Here is a 17,279-nt window from a genome sequence, read left to right on the forward strand (position 1 = left end):
TACTCAAGAAAGTGGGGAATACGAGTGACGGGTTGTGATGCGAGGACGGTCGGGTAACGGAAGGACAAGCATAGAAAAGTATCGGGTAGTGTGGGGGCATGCGGTGTTACCACACTAGTACTATACTGTTATGACGGCACGCTTACTATTGGGTTTCTCACCCGGAATAGAATAGGAAGCGGGGCTTACGGCTGTAGGCTGTTCTACTTAGAGAAGTAGGTCTAGGATAATAGTATGGTACAGCCCGATGACTGGCAATTGCAAGGTTCATGGTTACGTGTCGGAATTAGAATGGAGAACGGAACTATGCGGGGGCGCTTTTCTATCTGGGTTATCTTCGGGAGCATTATCTTATTCTATTATCGTTGTTTCAGTTAGTATTAGAAAGCGGGCCTTGGCATAGGTTCCAACATGTATAAATAGGGCTTGATTCTGCGAAGACTTGAGGGTATCATCAACCATCAAGTCAAGGGAATCCGGTTTACAATATCATCAGTTTAAACGCTACAGAATTATCGCTTAGCACTGGCTATTTCCCCAAACAATGTGCGTAAGTTTCTTTGCCGCGACTATCTACGCGTGCTTTACGGAAAAGTTCTACTTCTCAGTCCCTGAGCTCCATTAGACATGTTTTAGGTATATACTCATGGACAACTGCATGAACCCAACATTTACACAAGTGCATACCGTCTGATAAATAATGCAATTCCTCCAACTCGGAAAAAACCAGGCTATTGCTATTATCGGAATGCGTCAACGTCGATAACGTGATTAAGTACATGTAGCTAGCTAGACATTAATCCCGTTGCAGACCGGGGGTACATCATAGGGTGTCACTCGCTCGTACTGAAGTAAAACTTGAAATGATATATCCAACAGATGGAGTCTCGAGGTTGTTGGGGTTTCATGCTTGAGGTGAACACACCAAGATGAGGTAGTTGTGTTGTGGACGCTACAAAGTATAGTGGCCAGAAGAAAACTAGAGTACTGTAATATCATATATATGGCTATTGGCCCCGTTGCAAAGCAGCCCAGTAGTACTATAAGACTCAGTCCAACTTCGACAGATATGGTCAAGAGATTTAAACAACGAGTATATGCGCTGAGGTAAAGAATAAGTGGGAGGGTTTTTTTTCTTTTTTCTTTGCTGGTTGCTGAAAGTGGACGTTACCTATAATATACTACGTAATATATGTAATATTAGTACTGGAGGATGAATATTGCGGGAGGATATATACAGGTGAATGGTCACTGTGGGCCATGTGTATTGTTTAGTATCTAATATCTCCAGCTGCAGAGTTGCGAATTTGTAAGATCTATTTTGTCATTAATGTGCTAACAAACAATATTGACTGGGGAAGATATGTGAACCATATAGGTTCAACGCTAGAAATTGAGGATATAGATGACCAATTCTTGAATACACACTTATTATCTTTCTATGTTAGTGACGGAAGGATTGGGCGCCATCATGCATATTTCTTTCGGTAAATTTCCTAGATCTACGTAAGCATATATATAGTACTCTGCGGGTCTATTGGCCGTGGGGATAGACTTCCTAGTTAAAACCAACCCGAGTATCCGCTGGTATATATGTTAGATTGGCGGCGATCGAATAATGAGGACCAATCTTTAAAAGGACTGGAGAGGTTGAGAATATAGTCAACATTGTATACAATGACGACTCTTAGCTATAAAGGTAGTAGATTATGGGTACTAGTATGGGGAATGGAGAGTGAGGGAAACGATAGGTGCGTATCTAGCTGATTATAGCTGTCCATTATCTTAGATATTGATAGTCCGTTATAAGTCGATGGTACAGGTCCCAAATATAGCTTGAACTAAACACTTCAAGAACGAATATCCCTAATTGGGCGGTTAGTCTAAATCAAAATCGTGACCGAACTAGATATGGCTGAGTGTGCTAAATTGAACGCAGTTGCTGCTCGTTCTCTATGGTGGAGGTGGGGCTTTCTTGCGTGTGAAAGGAAATTCGAGGACAGAATAAAACAGGAACCGCGTGCACCAGCATCGCTGCCATATCTGGTTCGGTCACGATTTCGACTTGGACTGACCGTCTAAAGGATGTGGTTGGTCTGTTGGCTGGGCAATATCATTAAAAGATATATGTCCGAGCAGTGTTTCTATACGAAACGTTAGAGCGTAAGTAAAGCGAAGAGAAAAGCGAGGCGTTGCAAACAGATACAGTACAGACCACCCTAGCTAGACACTCATAAATGAGTAAAGATTTCAAAATCTTCACAGTGTTGTGCAATTAACTATATTTCTAGGTTAAGAAACTATGATTCAACAATCACTCAAGATGGTTGTCCGAGTGATATCTTGTGATGAATTGTTTGAACAATTCCGGGCCAAGACGCAATATTAGTATATAATCTTTCCAGCTGAGAGGGCTCAACGACTTGCTGCCACGCTGATAACCTCACTCTAGTAGATGGAGATCCTTTAATACTGGTAGCGAACTACTTCGAACATCGAACTTTGTGCTGTTCACGCGTGAATTTGATGACCACACGTAGCATTTTTTTGTGCTATAGTGAGGGGCGCTTAAGCTAGCCTCGTACCCATCCCCTACTTAGCAATAAGCTGCTCACCGGCGGAATTAAGCAGAGGGACGTTGGGGCCGGACGAGCCTAGGTCAGTATATGCGGTAGCTATAGATGTATATATACGTATACACCGGTATATGCGTATACTCGATCGCGCTCATGTTGGGCACCTGATCATCGCTAGCGATCGAATATTAACCTTGTGCATTCGCCCATGGAATTCCCGGGCCGCTACATATATATATGTCCAAAGATATAATATCCGTAAACAAAAATACTCTGCATGTACGTACTCTAGTTGCGCCTGTCAGTGGCCGAGTCGCAACGGTCGTCGGTCCTCACTGAATTAACTGACTCACCCCGGCAGGCGTAGAACTCAGTACTAACCTTAATTATAGGTGACAGCTATGCCTAGACTTTTGCACAACTGCTCGAGATGATCGCTACGTATACATGTATATGTAGGTATCATGTAGAAATATCCTAGATAGAGATTATGTATATATAAGAACTAATTCTAATCACAAAATATAATATTTTTGATACCGAAGCTGACCAATATTTTATAGTCTATAGGCACAGGGTAACTTTGCATGTACTACATAGCCGTTGATTAAGCTCCGCACTCAGCTACTGCGGCCGGCCCCCATGATCATCAACCCACACATGCCACCGGATATCTCCACAAACACCTCAACAACTACAGACACTGCCATCTCTCGCTCGCTCGTGGGCAAGAGAGCGACATCTGCCTTGACCGAGTCTCTGTAGGCGTGTGACGTGAATCAGCAGCTGAGAAATCGCGATCGAGCAGGCTTGGCTATCCTACGTCGTATACCGTATCCCGAAAGCCAGTCGGTTAATTCTCAAAGGAGCCGCGCGCGGTTCGCGATCATTCTATTGGAAGGCATACTAGAATTAACTTCTTTAAATTAGACTAATTTGTCTGAATTACACCTTTTTATGTATGTATTTCCCCTTACGTCTTTTCTCTTTTAATTTGAAAAAATACAATGGTATGAAGTATAATTCAAATGTAGGCTCTAGCTCTGCTGCTGCCTTTAATGCTGTTTGTTGGTGCCTTGCGCTGATAAGTCAAGGATTTATATTCGATATCAACTAATCATGAGCATTATTCCACCACCAAATACCCACTTATACCATCGATCCTACATACTCCCGAATAAGGTAGTATACGTAACTGATCACAAAGTAGCTTTCCCAGCACTCCGCTTCTTAATCGCTTGCTTATCGCACCACCAATGTTTATCTTGACGATTCTCATATCCCGAGCTTTTACAAAAGTCTTTTTCCCGGGGAATATAATGTCAAGAGTCAGGAATGGAGAGATTACTCAAGAAGTCAAGGTTTTATCCAGGGATGGGAAATCATCATTAGGTATCGAATATGTCGAGATCAAGTAGGCTTCCCACCACCACCCCCCCCCCCCCCCACACACACACCCCACACACCCCACACACCCCCAGGAACTATATATATCTAATAGGGCCAGTATCGAAGGGAGCAAGACCATGATTCTTGTTAGCCATGGACAACAAAGAACACTAGATCAGAAATCAGTAGATCAGTGGAGAACATGGGGTACCGAATGGGGGCTCTCGATTCTTCTCCATAACTACCCTGGATACGGAAATACACCCGGCCCTGTTACCGAGGACAGGATCATGGCAGATCTTGAGAAGCTCGTAGAGATGCTAAAGGCAAAGTCCTGGGAGGAGGAGCAAATATGTTTGCTTGGAAATTCCGCTGGTAGGTTCTATTGTGAAGTTTGACCGCGGCCCTAGAGCCTAGTCCTACAACATGAAGGATATGAGACCAGGCCGAGATTAACGGCTCGGCTTATCATCGTCTGGTAGCTGACAAGGATAGGCTGTGGACCAACAATAGCGCTTGCGGCCAGGGAGAAGTATCGCTTCAAGAAGGTCGTTCTCATATCTGCCTACACCAGCTGTGTTGCGTGGGGACCCAATTGGACATCATTCATGAGGGGTTCCCGGTTTGACGTTTTTGTATCGACCAAGGCTATGGACAAGTTGCGGGATCGGCAAGTTCTCATGGTCTGTGGAAAGGCCGATACAGTCATACCTTATTCTAATTCAGAGGTAAAAGCACTTGACATCGCACCGCGTGAATTTCTTTCTAATAATCTTGATACTTGATAGGAATTGTTTAGATTACTCGGAAAGTACAGTAAAAACCACGAAAAGAATCGTCTTTGCACCTTACCGAAAGGAAACCACGTATACACTCGGCTCAAAGCTATGAAAGCTATTGCTTACTTTGTGAACGATGAGACTCATCTTCTGGATCAAGAATTACAAGCGTTGGAAGAAGGGGTGTCTTTAGAAACACGGAATTCTTACTTGGACTAGTGCTAGTGCAGAGAATTTCTTTAAAAGGGGTTTAATGGAAGGTAGAACAATCAACTTAGATGTTTACGTAGTAGTAATATGTAGGTTGAGTATTATTACATGTATACACCTAAGCTTCTAATACGAACAAGTGAATAAAGTCCCGCTTGGTGTGGTATGTAGGCATGCAAATCATGAAAGATCACTCAGATGTCCAAGTATGTATGTAATCATACAAGGCTCTGGCATTAAGTGAGCGAACTAAATGGGGTGTTGACTAGTAAGGATCCGTTCACTCACTTAATGCCAGAGCCTTGTACTATGCGTATGCGTGGCCGGCAGAACCCAGCTAAGTCAAATCTTGCCTGCATGCCCTTTTAGACAAATTTCAAACCCTAACCCATTCCAGATAACAGGTTCCTACATGTACTCGCGACCAGCAACAAGAACCCGAAAATGCACGTCCTAATCTGCAATTTCCATTGGGGTAGAAGTCAAAAATACACCAAAGACTTGCAGCTGCATATTCGGGTTCTTGTTGCTGGTCGCGTGTATGTACAAGGCTCTGGGATTTAGTGAGTGAACCAATCAACACCAGTTCACTCACTTAATGCCAGAGCCTTATACCTACGTTTAAAGCGGGGTACATAACTGTATTAGGACAATACATAAAGAAGGATGATTGGGCTAAATACCAATGGACTTCCTCCACGTAAAGCAAGCAACCACTTAATATGATCTACCTTACCCCTCTTCTCCCTCTAATCTTCAGCGACAGCAGTATATCCATATATAATCCATCTTCTCCGACACGGCCGTTGCTTAACACATGACTGCCATCTCCTCCGAGCTATCTGGGGTTCATATTTCAACACAAGCGACAAAATGCTGGCGGATAACCGGAATCCCAGATACATGGGATAAAAACACCCTACTGGATGCTTTGCAAAAGATTGAATCGCTCGAGAATCTGCGTGGATGTGTGGAACAACTCTCATTACACCCGGAACCCGATGGTTCGACGAAGGCTACATTGTTGAACTTGAATAAGTAGCCGGGATTCTTCAGGGGTATTGATCAGTTTACACCCAAATGTGTATCATTAGTTGGTGGTGGTTCAGAGGGGAATGATCTCTATCTGTGGGTAGATTGCAACTTTTATGGGTTCACACCATTAAATACACCAGGCGGAGAGGTGCTTGCAGAGTAAGCCCTGATTATAGCTAGGCCCCTAAAATAGTGCATCCTGTGGAGTACTGAGTAAGATCAGCGTGATAGCAGTATCTGGTCTCGGAGGACATGCCTTTGGATCTTGGAAGGATGGGGGGACCGGGAGGATGTGGTTGATGGACTTTCGTCCCTTCGATATTAAAGGAATCAGAGTGATGTTATATGGTTATGACACTAGTCTCGAAAGGTCTACTGGAGGATATTCGGTGCTAGATCATAGCAGGGTGTTCATGGAAGGTATATTACATGTACGAAGCCTAGGAAACGTACGTATATACCCACAGGATTCCACTTTACTCTTATTGCTTTGTGTATTAAGAGATTTTTTAGACAAGGAATAGACCCATGATATTCATCGGGCACAGCTTTGGTGGTCTTCTTGTATTGAAGGTTTAAATATTTTATTTCCACAACTCACGGAATTGTTAACTTAGCCCCTACTAGACACTATCCCGCGCGACTCGAGGTAGTCGGATTGAAAGAAAATCTTTTGACTCCATGCACGCCTTGATATTGTTCGGAACTCCTCATGAGGGGTTTGACACGTCTCAGTTGGAAGAAATGGTTAAAGAAAAATTAGGGGAAAGGAACGAAATGTTGAATTTGCTGCGATACCTCAAACCGGAGTCAGATTTCATGGCTGTTCATAAGGATGAGATGGCTCATCTATTGCCAAGAATTCCAAGAATAATTAGTTTCTACGAAAAAAGGAACACGCCTACACTTAAGAGGGTATGAATTTCCTACTGAACCAACTAAATATGAAGAAGCTAATCCAAAAACATGAAGCATCCCATAGGCATATACAAGAGAGATGGTGAAGCAAATAAAATGGTAAACGAGAATTCGGCCTTGTTGAACCTTCCGAATGAACACAGAATCCCGGTTCAATTAGATCACTCGATGATGGTCAAGTTTACGAACAACAGAGACTCTCCGTACCACTCTGTGATTGGACACTTGCGCCAGGTCTTAAAAGATATCCCTCATGTAATTAGTAAATATGGGGCTAGTTGTTATGTATGCTCAGTATACATGTCACTCACTGGATTCGGATACAGGACGTACAAAATTAAAACCCCAACGGTTTGAATATAACCAGCTAAACAAAAACCGCAACGCCTATACCCATCCAGGCCCCCAAAATATTCCTACCAACTATCAAATTCCATTTGAACTTGCCTACCAGTGGTTTCAAAACCTCCGCTTCACCGGCCGTAAAAACCTCCTCGAAGCCCTTACCAGCACTATTGCCACCAAGAATCCCCCCAAACGGCAAGCCACGGTTATCTATGGCACCGGTGGGGTCGGAAAGACCGAGATAGCTCTCCAATATGTATACAAAAACCACTCTTCTTACACATCTGTATTCTGGGTCAACGCCACTAGTCTCGCGACCACCAACCACAGCTTTGGGAGCATACTACAGCGAATAGTTCAGCATTACGCCATGAACCAGAGTACCACCTCCCTTGATTATCTCCAAATCGCCCAGTCCCTTGGTATACCCGAAGGCTTAGACTCGGATGGAAAGTTGTGCGCGGATGTTGAGACAGTTAATAATGCAGTGAAGCGTTGGTTCTGCAAACAAGAGAACACGGGATGGTTATTGGTTTTTGATAATGTTGATGATTTAGAGTCATTTAAGGTTTCGTTTTTCATCCCTACGTGCAACCACGGAACAGTTATTATGACAAGCAGAAGACCCGAATGTGTAGACCTTGGGGCTGGATCAGGAATACCAGTTGAAGAGATGGAGGAGGCTGACGGAATCGAGTTGCTACTAAAGTGTACAAAAGTCAACCTACCAACCAGTTCTGAAGGAAAGTAGCATCTGCACGCGCTATTAAACTAACATATGCTAGTACATTGATATAGAAGCTATGGTGGTCGCAGAAATTGCAAAAAAATTGGGATATCTACCTCTTGCTATCTACCAAGCTGGTGCATATATTTGCGCTCAAAAACTATCGCTGCGGAGGTACTTGGAATGCTTCGAGACCCATTTCGACAAACTTTTTGGGAAAAAACCCCCAGCTATGTTTGGAGGTATCGAGATGATACTGTGTTCACCACCTGGGAAATATCATTCCAAGCAATTGAGGAGGAGAACAAAGACGCGGCCAAGCTTTTATTATTATGCTCTTTTCTGTCAAATAATGATATATGGTACGACATGTTATGCTACGGGCTAGAAGATAGTATGGATGGTAAGCTCTGTATTTCTAGATAAAGTGTGATTCAATTCACTAATAATTAGCCACTCTGTAGAGGAGACTTTGGATGGGTGCCGACAAAGTCTTTTTTCGTACTCTTTAGCCAGTCAAAAGGGCCTAGACGAGTGTTTTTACATCCATCCACTGATTCACCGGTGGGCCCGCAAGCGTATGAGTCAGGAGCAGTTGGAAGAGATGGCCGATTCAGCTCTCTTATTGGTCTGTCGCGCTCTTAAATCTATGGATGAAAGGTACAATAAAGATGTACGCAAAAACTATCGACTACAATTCATAAAACGCATTATAGCACATATCGAAATAGTTACAATGCACGCTCAAGATTGCTTAGACACACTACACAACAGATTAGGCCCGCAATGTGGGACAGATGATTTTATGGCGTTGGTATCACATCTAGAATCTGCACACTGCGCGGTAGCACGTTATAAAGATAGCGAGAGACTGGGTGTAAAACTTTTGGCAGGGAGGGAGAGGCTCCTTGGTGCGGATCATGTAGACACTCTCGGATCCATGAATGATCTGGCGGGGACCTACTACAAGCAGGGACGTCTGAAAGAGGCCGAAGAGCTGTATCTGAAGTCTTTGGCTGGTATGGAGAGGCTCCTTGGTACGGACCATGTACACACTCTCACATTCATGAATAATCTGGCGAGGACCTACCGCAAGCAGGGACGTCTGAAAGAGGCTAAAGACCTAAAGCCGGTGATCTTATCCCGTAAATCTAGGGACGCTCATTGATAAAGGCGTTAATATATTGTCATGATAACGCATATATTACGAAGACTTCTCAGGACCCGGGTGCGTCGATGGCTCTGAGCGCGGTGGATAGTTATATTATACGTGGAACGATGTTTTTGTGGTTTCATTTGTGCATGAGGCGTTTATATATCATGTATCACGGGCATGGGGATTACCAGCGGATTCATAGCAGTTCCTTTCATAGTGCGTTTATATGTCATGTTTTCTCTTACCAAATTTGCATGTGAGTGCAACTTCAAACACTCGTTTCTCATAACCACGAGGATATAGAGCGAAGGAAAGTTGGATATGGATTATCCGGTAGTGATAGTACCATGTCTTGAATATCTGGCGTGCTGAGGGCTTGGTGGCATGGCATTATAAAGTAATATTAGCACCTCCTCTAGTAGCTAGCCAGCACTGTGTATTCATACCTCGACTTGTCAAGAATCAAGCCATTGCCTATTTAAATGCTGAGTATCATGCATATGATGAGACGATATTTTTTTTATGTACTGAGCCCCTCTTCCATTGACAGGGCACTGCTAACACCGAAAAGGAAATGGTACAGGCGCCTTATTCCCACCACCTTCTTTTTCTTTGCGATTTCAGAAATAGAACTGTAGACCATAGCCAAATTAGGAAGAAACTGAAGATACTAATCGAGAAATTAACATTAAATCTTAGTTATACGCTGCTGGCTAGTACTAGTAATAGACTATTTCTTGCTGACATTGACGCCGAATGTGAGCACTATATAAGTTCATGTAGGAAAAGCTTGCTCGTGACAGTACATACATGTAGTTACTTGGGTGGCCTGGAGAGTAACAAAGATTTCAGGATAGTACTCGGAATTTTGGTAATCACTGGAGGGGGGAGGTAATCTTATATCATGCATAGAGTAGAGTTAAATTATGTAATGTTAATAGAGTAGGGTGGTACATGTACTCGTAGATTCATGACGTTCCCGAACACGACTGCTATTGCATACCATACAAAAAAGCACCAAATCCACCTTTTTGTATGCCATGCAATATTGGTCGTCTTCGGAAACGCTATGAAGCTACGAGTAGGTACTTAAATTGGTTGTTAACTAGAGCAGGTACCAATTGTCATTAGACACTTGAGGTACTCTGACTCGCTGCGAATTCGGCAGTTATCTACAGCCAAGCTGCAGATTACTCAGGACCAAGTACCACTGCGGTGGAAAATCTGGGCTTGCCTCTATGCGCCTAGACCTGGGCAGGTGCTCTGTCCTCAGACGTGCATTGCGTACCTTGGACCGGCAAGTCCAAATACGGCGACAGCGGGAGGTATCCAGGAAACGAATCGCGCGTGGGCATGCATGTGGATTTCTGATGGACGGTGTGTGTGTGGGTGGGTGGTGGAGGTGCTAGTATCGTAGTGGTGGTGGTGGTGGTGGTGGTGGGTCAGTCGGAGGTGGTGGCCATTCCCCGGAATTCAACACCTTCTCGCTTAGTTGCGGCGGCACCCTGAAGATTGCGAGGTTGATACAAGATAAATAACCATAACCCTTACCCTAGCGATAACGCAGTGCATGCCTTCCTTTTAAAGTCTCCTCCTCCCCCCACCGAAAAAACCTCCATAAGCGGCAGCTCCACCTTCTCCATTCATCCTCATCTCCATTCTTTCCCTCGTCATCGACTCTAGACTCCCCAGCCATGCCTCCAGCAGCAACGACAGCCGTTTCCGAGAACACTCCGGCGCCCAAGATGGCGGCGGTCGAGATTGACCCAGCTACTCTCAACCCTGCCACGGTGACGACTATGGTGGAGGTCAGGCTCGGTATTGATGATCTGGACAGACGCATCGTGACTTTGTTGGGTTTGTCTCCCTCCATTTCCCTATTCCCTATTCCCTCAGGTCCTCAGTACTCTCTCTGCCCTCTTTCTAGCTGTCCTCCCTTCGATCCCTTCCTTCCATCCCCCGCTCATGTCTCTCTTCCCCGCTGATTGTGTGTTATCCATGAAGGTGACCGAATGCGTTACATCGAGGCGGCAGCGCGGATAAAACCGAGCCGCAAGACGGTCCGTGACGAGTGGCGTAAGCAAGACGTCATCACAAAGGCTGCTGTCCAGGCTGAGAAGGTATGTATTAACTACAGTAATCCTCATTCTCACCCTCACATTGCACAGTTCAGTCCCTCCGCCGTTCAACCGTCCCAGGAGCTAACAAACCCGCCCCCCCAACAGGTCGACTTCCCACCCGAATTGGTGCGTAACATCTATGAGGTCCTCGTGGAGGGCTCCATCGCCCACGAGTTTACCAAGTTCGACGCCCGTGTCGGTGAGAAATCCGAGGATGCAACTGAGAACTAGTTTTTTTTTCTTTTTCCTTCTTTCGTCCCGTTCGGTTATTATATTATCCGGCCCGGTTTGTCTTTTTGTTTCCTTTCTGTAGATACGGTGCGGATGGATTTGGGGAGAGAGGGACGGCTATGTTCTTATCTGGGTTTTCTGTTTGTAGAGATTACACAATTCTGCCAGTGTCCCGTATCATGGGAATCTTTCATCTTTGTTCCTCATCTTTTCGTTCTACCTCTCTCTCCTTTCTTTCTCATTAGTTATTTATCCGGTATATTTATTCCACCGCCTCCAAACAAGGTGCACAAAACAAAAAAAAATACCTACCTACATAGTACACACACACACAAACTCATCGCACAAACCGTTTGAACCCTCATCACTCCCACCCACCCAAACCCCGAACCGAACGAATGACCACCCCTACATCGTCTCTCGTGATATCACAACTCGCAAAAAGCCCCCCAAAAAACGGGGCCGCACAATCATTGGCCGGCCTCTCCACCTCACCAATGACGGCCGCAGCCCCACACATACATGTCTTTGCCCGCATTACCAAACGCGAACAAGCGCCATTTCGTGCTGCGCCCAGTGGGGGCCTCAGGATAGCCGCCCGGGGCTTTTCGTGCCGCACGGGCTCTGGCCAGTCAGAGACGCAAAAGACAGAGATCGAGATATGAAAGTACTTTATTTTTTGGCTCGGCGCAGGCCGGCTGAAATGGTGAGGCTGCTAGGTAGCTTTGAGGATTGCGGAGAGGTGGGGGATAGATAGGTGGGTGTCTTGTCTTGATGGTCTTATCTGTCTTAGAAGTGTCTTATGTAGAGGAGCACCCCGCCTACCTAGTAGGTAGGTAGGTAGAGTATGCGTGGGGCATATCATGGCAAGGCTGCGGTCCCTCCCGTACGTGTAGGAGAGAGTGGATGAGAGAGCTCGAGGCGGATGTGATAAACCCTGGAGCTAGCTGCTAGCCCAACTCTAGGGGCGGCAGTCAGACTTCAGTCATGTCAATCAGTCGATGAGGTGAGGTGGGGAGGAGAGACAGGCCCGTCGATATCCGGCGTTCGATAAAGTACGACGTCGCACTTAAGCTTGACGGTCTAGACTCCTCCAGTCCCTCCCCCAGGTATTGTTACTACTAACTAGCTGCTACTAAATATTTGAATAATAGTGGTCTACTAATTTGCTACCCATCTGGTTAGTCCGCGAGCTATCGGACCCTGGTTCCTAATATCTAGTCTGATCTTTTTGCGGGGGGAGCTATTGCAAGGTCATGGGGTGGTGAACCCTAACCCTGGGAAGTTTTGGGGGGGGGGGGGTTGTGAGGGACGATCATTGACGCTTGGCTTGGGATACGAGGGTGGTCACGATACGAGATCTCATTGCTGGATGCGAGATATGTGGGTACCCTTGTGTGATGAGGAATGCAGCTCCGTTGGAGGAGATGCCATAGGTACTTCATGAGGTAGGTACGCAAACATGTCGAGTGCGCCTTTTTCATGCGGTTTGGGGTATGGAGAAGGGTGCAAGCTGTCAAGTCCATCTGGTATACCTGGTACTATGTGATCTCACTAATTTCACAATTGTTCTCTAGATTCTTCCCCAGACCCCACAGACCACCACCACAGCAACAGGAAAACAAAACTTCAACACCATCGATCCTCGCTACCTTGTCCAGTTGACTCACCGCACCACACGTACTCTTCCTCTACCGCACCGCCTCGAGACATGCACCTTCACTCAGCTGCTATGATGCCGGGTGGTTCACAATATCACTCTTCCCACCCTTCTCCCGCCATCCCCGTGCTCATGTGGCCCCCGAAATCGGCACGATCGGTCCCGCTTGGTGTTGCCTCTGTTTTTTCCAGGCCACTGCCGTAACCAGGGGTGGGAGTCTGTTTGATAACAGGGACGTCGAGGGAGAGACATAGGAGCTAAATCCGACCAGCGTCAATCCGGTTTTGTCGATATCATCCCATAATGCATTGTCCTACGCTACACACTAGACTACTGCAATTGCAAGGGCTTCCTCATGAGGTTCTTCTTGCACTGTCAAAGTGGGGTTGGCGCAGAGATTATAACTGGACTCGAGAATAGCGGGGATGGATGAAACGAGATTAAGCTTATTAGAGGCCGGTGTGTTCTTATGATATATATCTGGCCAGGCTTATATATCATCTAGCTATAGCTCTTGATCTCTAGTTCAATACTACAAAGATATTGCCGGGCGGACTGGTTCAAGTCTGTGCGGAAGATCGATGTGGGCTATATGTCGGTAGAGCTCTCTCCAAATGCAACCATTACTGCGCTAGCTAGCTGTCCGGATATATAGGACTGCGGCAAACGAATCGGAAACGGGAATCTTATCGAGAAATTATTTTTTTATATATGTATCTATCCTTACCTTCCGAGGGGTTGTTGTCACCACGGCTTCGTCGATCACAGCAGCTCACAGAGTACTCTGATATCGACGACTACTATGTATACAAGCCAAGCCGCTATTCTCACTTCCATAGCTGACCAAACGGTGTTTGTTTGCAGACTACAGCTATAGTTATCTACTCACGAAAAAGAACATAACGTGATACGTATCGACTATATGATGGTAAATATTTCCAGCTCGATCTATGAAACTTTACTACCTCGTTCCGCCCCTAGGCTGCCTAGTGATGTCTCTGGGGCTTAAGTTTGACATGGAGCGTATTTACCCTTCCTATATATAATAAATCAATATACAGACTCTTCACATTACATTTCGTACCACCACAAAGATAGACTGGATAGACCCAAAGACAGTTTGGGACTGCTGGACCTTAGCCATTCATGCTATAGGTTACAAAAAGATAGTACTCAATTCAACACACACAAACCACCATTACCTGAATCGACTAAGAAGTAAACAAATCCACGAATGCACCACACCGGAAGCCACCACACCCGCCCAAGAAACCAACCAAAGCTCAACCTCCAAAGCTCATAGATACGGCTGTGATCCACACCACACAGTCCTCCAGAAACCTCAAACACCATCTTTTGCCGACTTCAACTCTCGTGACGCAGAATCAAACCCCACCAACCGCAATTAAAACCCGGAGCACCACCTCCCCCGATAACCCACCACCGCAGCCCATATTAGAATGCCGAGTGATATCCCATGATTGTAATTATTTACCGCGGGCCAAGATGCTAATAGAGCACATCCTCCCCACCGGTACCAGGCCCGATACCGCAAAATCTGAGAAACTCCGTTGCGCTGCAGCACACACCAAAAATTGCATATAACTTGCATTTTGACGTCCAAAGGCTGCCTCCGGTTGGCCCATATACCCCTGCTGCAGCGTAACGAACTTTCTCGGATTTTGCGACAAACCTCCTATGCACTCCGGAGATCATCCCAATTCCTGGAGCCGAGCTTCTCACTACCCGCGGTGGTTTGGGCGGGGGAGAGGGGGGGTGGGGGTGCATCATGTCTATGGCCGTGGGGGTATCACGCATCACGTATCCCTTCTATTGCAGAAAGCACGGAGATTATATGTATTTACTTTTTTTTCTGTCTGGGGCTACATTGAAATGTCAATTTTTTTCTTTTTTCCATTTCTTCGTTTTTCTGATGATACATATATAGAGCTCGACGATAAAACAGCCTAACCCCCATAGACCCTCCCCAACCCCCCCCCCCCCCCCGGTGCGCCCAAACGACTAGATATCCACAAGAGCTTATGAAACAACACTGCAGTGCTATCTATATTCACATAGACATCCAGATCTCCCCTCACAAGGATACACCGAGTGACCACCCATGACTAACTACCGCACAACCTATCACGCAGCCAGCAGCCCCATCCCAAGAAGTCGGTTCTGCGCCTCAATGAGGTAGTAGTCGCCGTACACCAGCCCCGTGTTTGAGCTCGCGGCCGTGTGTGTCTTTGCCGGATTGTTATCGATCGTGCCGTTCACTACAGGCTCTCTATTAGTCCACATCCCACCACCCCACACCAGAGAGAAAAAAGAAAACTCACTAAGGAAAGCATTAAACCCAATATCCGACACCGCAAACGGACTCGCCGTATAGACCGCCGGCGGCGACTGACTCAGCGCAATCGTATCATCAATGAGGTCAATCGCTCTCTGCAAATACTTATCCTTATACGCCGGCGCCTGCTCAACCAGATACAGCAACCCACTCGCCACAATCGTTCCGGCAGACGTATCCCTCAATCCCGTGACGGGGGCATTAAAATCCCAATACGGGACGCCGTCCGCGGGGAGGCCGGCAAGGAAGTAGTCAGCGGCCTTGATCGCGGTGTCGAGGAATGCGGTGTTTTTGGTCCAGCGGTAGGCGCTGACCATGCCGTAGATGGCCCATGCCTGGCCGCGGGCCCAGGTGGAGGAGTCGGAGTAGCCCTGGTTGGTGTATTTTGCGGTGACGGCGCCGGTGACTTGGTTGTAGTTTAGGACGTGCCAGGTGCTGCCGTCGGTGCGGAAGTGGTTGTTCATTGTGGTGGTGGCGTGCGAGGTGGCGATGTCGGAGAGGGTGGTGTTGCCGAATTGTTGGGCGGCCCAGTAGAGCATTCCCAGGTCTGTTCGTGCCCGCTGTCAGTCAGTCACTTCAGAACCCACAACACTACCACACGGGAAAAAGAAGGATGATGCGCACTCATCATATTATCAATAATGACCGTAAAGCTGCCCGTATCACTAATGCTCCCCCAGCTCCTAATCGTCTTTGTGACGCTATTATACCTCTGGCTGAGCGCAATCGCCGCATCATGCACCGTCTGGCGCGCCGTCGCATTGCCCGTCAGGATCGCATCCCACCCAAAGCAGTCATGGATCATGAAGCCGAGGTCGTGCGTGTCGGTGCGGTCCTTGTTTGCGCGCAGCGGCGCCTGCCACGTGCGCGCGAGCGACAGCAGCTCCGCGGACGATACTTTGAGCGTCTTGGTGAGCGAGCGCTGGTACAGGAGCCAGAGGGTGCCCGGGAAGAAGCCGGTGGTCCAGGCGCCGGAGGATTGGTAGGTGTAGGAGGTGGCGGTGCCGATCACATATTCGGGCCATCCGGTGGGGGTGGGCTGGCGGGGCGGGGTTAGTGGTGGTTGTGAGGGTCCATTGGGGAAGAGGAGGACGGAGAGACTTACGACTACGCCATTGGTTTTGCCTTTGGTGGCGACGCCGTAGATTTTTGCGAGGATGCGGTCTGCGGGGAGTTAGCGGGGGACGGGGACGGGGGGCGGGGGCGGGGGCGGGGGGATGCGGACCTTCGATAACATCGCCGTTCGCAACCTGTCAATATCTCAGTCAACACCGTCCGTCCGTATATCTGCAATTGCTTCAACTGTAAACAAAGAAAAACAGAAGAAGAAGAAGAACCTACACCCGAAAGTTGCAGCGCAATGGCCACGACAGCAGCTCTGAGGAAATACATCACAGCAGATATCAAGGATCTCTACTCCACAGACTACAAAGCCAACCCCCAATCCACTACTTATACCGCCACCACCACCATGTGATTACCCCCATAACCACCGGGAGGATACTCCCCCCGCGCCGAACAGCAATGGGGCCTTCCTCGCAACCGCCGGCCTGGTCCCGGGCGCTACCGTCCTCACCAAACAGCCAAAGTATATATCACCAGCTACCTATTAATTACTGCTGCTCTCGCGAGAGCGACGGAACCCGCGATGCATTGAGAGGCAGGCACGCAGGTAATGCGGGGTAAAGCAGGGCATGATCGGAGGGCATTAAACCGGGCCATGGTGTGGTCTTTTGTTTGCTGTCGCTGTCGCTGTCAATGGCGTTTGTAGATCAGG

General features: G+C 47.0%; 4 protein-coding genes across 4 annotated transcripts; 3 read left to right on the forward strand and 1 right to left on the reverse strand.

Annotated features, from left to right (window-relative positions):
- Positions 1-3,895: 3,895 nt before the first annotated feature.
- Positions 3,896-4,963, forward strand: LAJ45_01227 (uncharacterized protein; the record flags this gene model as incomplete). Its single annotated transcript, XM_046110822.1, has 4 exons — positions 3,896-3,990; positions 4,084-4,340; positions 4,461-4,693; positions 4,754-4,963. 4 exons carry the CDS (start codon positions 3,896-3,898, stop codon positions 4,961-4,963), a joined length of 795 nt encoding a protein of 264 aa, XP_045976000.1.
- Positions 4,964-5,771: 808 nt separating this feature from the next.
- LAJ45_01228 (uncharacterized protein) lies at positions 5,772-9,147 on the forward strand (the record flags this gene model as incomplete). Its single annotated transcript, XM_046110823.1, has 10 exons — positions 5,772-5,958; positions 6,049-6,148; positions 6,213-6,438; positions 6,503-6,562; positions 6,617-6,904; positions 6,962-7,169; positions 7,234-7,970; positions 8,051-8,153; positions 8,368-8,382; positions 8,444-9,147. The coding sequence occupies 10 exons, from the start codon at positions 5,772-5,774 to the stop codon at positions 9,145-9,147; spliced, it is 2,628 nt and encodes an 875-aa protein (XP_045976001.1).
- A 1,682-nt stretch (positions 9,148-10,829) lies between these two features.
- On the forward strand, positions 10,830-11,486 carry LAJ45_01229 (uncharacterized protein; the record flags this gene model as incomplete). Its single annotated transcript, XM_046110824.1, has 3 exons — positions 10,830-10,992; positions 11,140-11,255; positions 11,361-11,486. The coding sequence occupies 3 exons, from the start codon at positions 10,830-10,832 to the stop codon at positions 11,484-11,486; spliced, it is 405 nt and encodes a 134-aa protein (XP_045976002.1).
- Positions 11,487-15,291: 3,805 nt separating this feature from the next.
- LAJ45_01230 (uncharacterized protein) lies at positions 15,292-16,894 on the reverse strand (the record flags this gene model as incomplete). Its single annotated transcript, XM_046110825.1, has 6 exons — positions 15,292-15,425; positions 15,489-16,049; positions 16,127-16,541; positions 16,608-16,666; positions 16,728-16,752; positions 16,844-16,894. 6 exons carry the CDS (start codon positions 16,892-16,894, stop codon positions 15,292-15,294), a joined length of 1,245 nt encoding a protein of 414 aa, XP_045976003.1.
- Positions 16,895-17,279: the final 385 nt, after the last annotated feature.

The sequence above is a fragment of the Morchella importuna genome, assembly GCF_003444635.1.
Source record: "Morchella importuna strain M04M26 chromosome Unknown Morimp01GS002, whole genome shotgun sequence".
Taxonomy (NCBI): Eukaryota; Fungi; Ascomycota; class Pezizomycetes; order Pezizales; family Morchellaceae; genus Morchella; species Morchella importuna.